Source organism: Batrachochytrium dendrobatidis (genome assembly GCF_000203795.2).
Source record: "Batrachochytrium dendrobatidis JAM81 unplaced genomic scaffold BATDEscaffold_5, whole genome shotgun sequence".
NCBI classification, from domain to species: Eukaryota; Fungi; Chytridiomycota; class Chytridiomycetes; order Rhizophydiales; genus Batrachochytrium; species Batrachochytrium dendrobatidis.
The window spans coordinates 398596-401406 of NW_006281103.1; the positions used below are offsets into that span (position 1 = coordinate 398596).

Here is a 2811-nt window from a genome sequence, read left to right on the forward strand (position 1 = left end):
AACTATACGACCAACAGTAACAAGGACCGGCTAATCAACACCTGGATGATATAACACCTGAAAACACCCCTCAGTACTACCAGGAACGTACTCAAGATGGTTCTTGTGTTGTTATTGGTATTTCATCACCTAGCAGAGAACCAAGCAAAAGTGTCATCTTTGATGCAGCCTCGACCTCTCTCTTATCAATAGAGGAAGGTCTCCCTCGTAAACGACAACGTACTGAAATCGATGATTTGACAACCCAACTGAAGTTGTTTGCATACAGTCGACAGATGATACCTTTTTCCCATACACCCAAGACAAAATCCAAAAGCTATATGTTAGAGAGTGCTATAAAGATGTGTTTGGCTTGCTTTTGGATCAAATTGATCGTGGCATGGAATCATTTGCAATATCTGGAACATCAGGCATCGGAAAGTCACTGTTTTTTGTCTACATATTGCATCGCTTGATGGATGACTTTACCACGAAAACTCTGTCCTTGAAGCCAAACCGAACTGTTTATCAAATGGGATCCTCGTACAAATGCTTTGACTTGCAGCAACAACTCGTCACAGAGCTTGAACTTGAAGTGGCCAATATTGTTTGGAAACAAGATACATTCTACGTTATTGATGGACACACGACTCCAATGCCATCATCTTGTATTGTCTTGTTCATGTCATCTCCTCAGTCTGAAGGATACAAGGAGTTCGTCAAACAAAAAATGGCAAGGGAATGGTATTTTCCTGTTTGGACTTTGGACGAGTTACAGACTTGCCGACGTCATTGCTATCCGTATGTACCCATTGAGACTATCAATGAGAGGTATCGCATGTATGGTGGTGTAGCTCGTTCTGTCTTTGATATTGTATCAAATCCAATGGAGAAAGCTTTGGCTGATGTTGATGCAGTCAAAGGGGTACACAACATTGGATTCACAATCAAAATATCTGCAAATACTCATACATTGCTTCATACCATTGTGTCAGACAACGGACAGTACAGATTCCTGCATGTTGATATTGCTTCAAGATATGTTGGAGAACAACTTTGGCAACATCATTCTGCTCAAATGATTACCAATATGCAGCAAATGTTTGATAGTATTCCAACCAAAATTTCAAGACATTTGTTTGAAATATACGGACACAGGGTTTTTTGTACTGGTGGACAAACTCTCAAATGCAGATGCCTGAAAGATGGTACAGTGACAGAGATCACTTTGGATGCACTCAATGGTCAACGAATTACATTTGGAATAGATACTATCCCTACTGCAGCAGCACTTGATGGCAACTATTACGAACCGACAAATGACAATAATTTTGCAGCAATTGATTCACTCAGTCGACAGGGAATGTTCCAATTTACAGCTGATGATGAACATCCTATTTGTGGAGTTGATATTCTTACAAAACTGTGCAATTTGTATGATGAACCCAAACTTTATTTTGTGGTTCCGCCTCACCAGTTTAAAGGGTTCAAGCAGCTTCACAACACCTGTTTTGCAGCAATTGGTTTAATATGACTGGCTTCATATGCAACACAATGTTGAATTCAATGTTGTTTTGTATTTGCAACAATTGAAACTACACCACTAGAATCATTCATGTCAGGATTTTATATTGATACTAATGCTGACAGAGATTTGTACAATACATACAAACCCAGTCAATCACCAGCATCCACTGTACCACAAACACCTGTGGTCAAGCATGCATGTCTCTCTCAGTCCACTACCACTCGATTTCTCCAGTTTGTCCAATCTATTCAGTCCAATGTCAAATTGCATCATCTTGATCACTTCTGCAATGCTGATGGTGACTGGATTACACGATCTGTGTCGGGTATTTCATCCATGTCATTGGGTGATGAACAGCCATTGGTTCGTCAATCAAGACAAACTGGTCAGTCTGTTCAACAGCAGTCGCTACAACCAAAACCTCATTCGCCTATTGTGCAACAGAATTCAAGTTTGTATCAGTTCGAGTCGGGAATCCTTGAAAATCTGTTGCATGATGTTGATACTATGAATGATACTGTCAGAGTTGGACGCCATGCAAAACAATCGTTTATGTCGAGTCAAGCCTGCGACTCGGATTCCTTGTGTGATGATGACAGCCAAACCGATACTGACAGTGAATACTCCGAGTCCATACACAGCAATGACTCGGATATATCCGTTGATGGATACATTGATTCTGTAAATGATCGCACTGCAACAGTGTTTGATATTGATCAAGAGTCGAGGTATTTGCAAGGCACACTCAGCAACAGTCCTTTGACTTGGTCAAATGGATCACCTAGACGCATGTGGAGAAAGTCATGCGATAGTCAATCCGAAACCAGCAGTGATGAAATTGATACTATTGAATCCATGAATACGCATGCAAACAGTCAATTGATGCTAGATCGTCATGCAGAATTCCGATTTCAGCAGATTCTGAATGGTGATTTCACACAACCATCCAGATCTGTATCTGTCGAGCAAGCCTCCAAAATATCCAAATCAGCACTCAAAACACAACGCAAAAACGATCGTCGCAAATCCAAACAACATGTAAAAAGCCGCCATCATGACTTGACTACTCAAGGTCGTACTTTTGATGCCCAGCTCTCCAATAGCCGCAACCCAACACAGTTCAATGCAGTCATTAAACTATTTCTGCACTCCATCAACAAAATGGTCCATGACTTTGTTGTGGCTAAACCGCAGTATGGACAACTGTCACTTCCACCCATGATGAGTGATGTACGTAAATTTGCAGTGATCCTTGTCAAGCGGTATCAAATGCGTCCAAAGACAATGGGCAAAGCAAGATCAAA

The 2811-nt window shown here is 41.0% G+C and overlaps 1 protein-coding gene across 1 annotated transcript in view; it reads left to right on the forward strand.

Moving 5' to 3' along the window:
• Window positions 1-379: 379 nt before the first annotated feature.
• The window catches only part of BATDEDRAFT_24378 (uncharacterized protein), a gene marked incomplete at both ends in the record, with an annotated part of 2849 nt that continues 417 nt past the window's right edge, over window positions 380-2811 (forward strand). The window contains 2 exons of the mRNA XM_006678371.1: window positions 380-1502; window positions 1587-2769. Coding sequence (XP_006678434.1) covers window positions 380-1502; window positions 1587-2769 — 2306 coding nt within the window. The remainder of the gene's footprint in view (window positions 1503-1586; window positions 2770-2811) is intronic.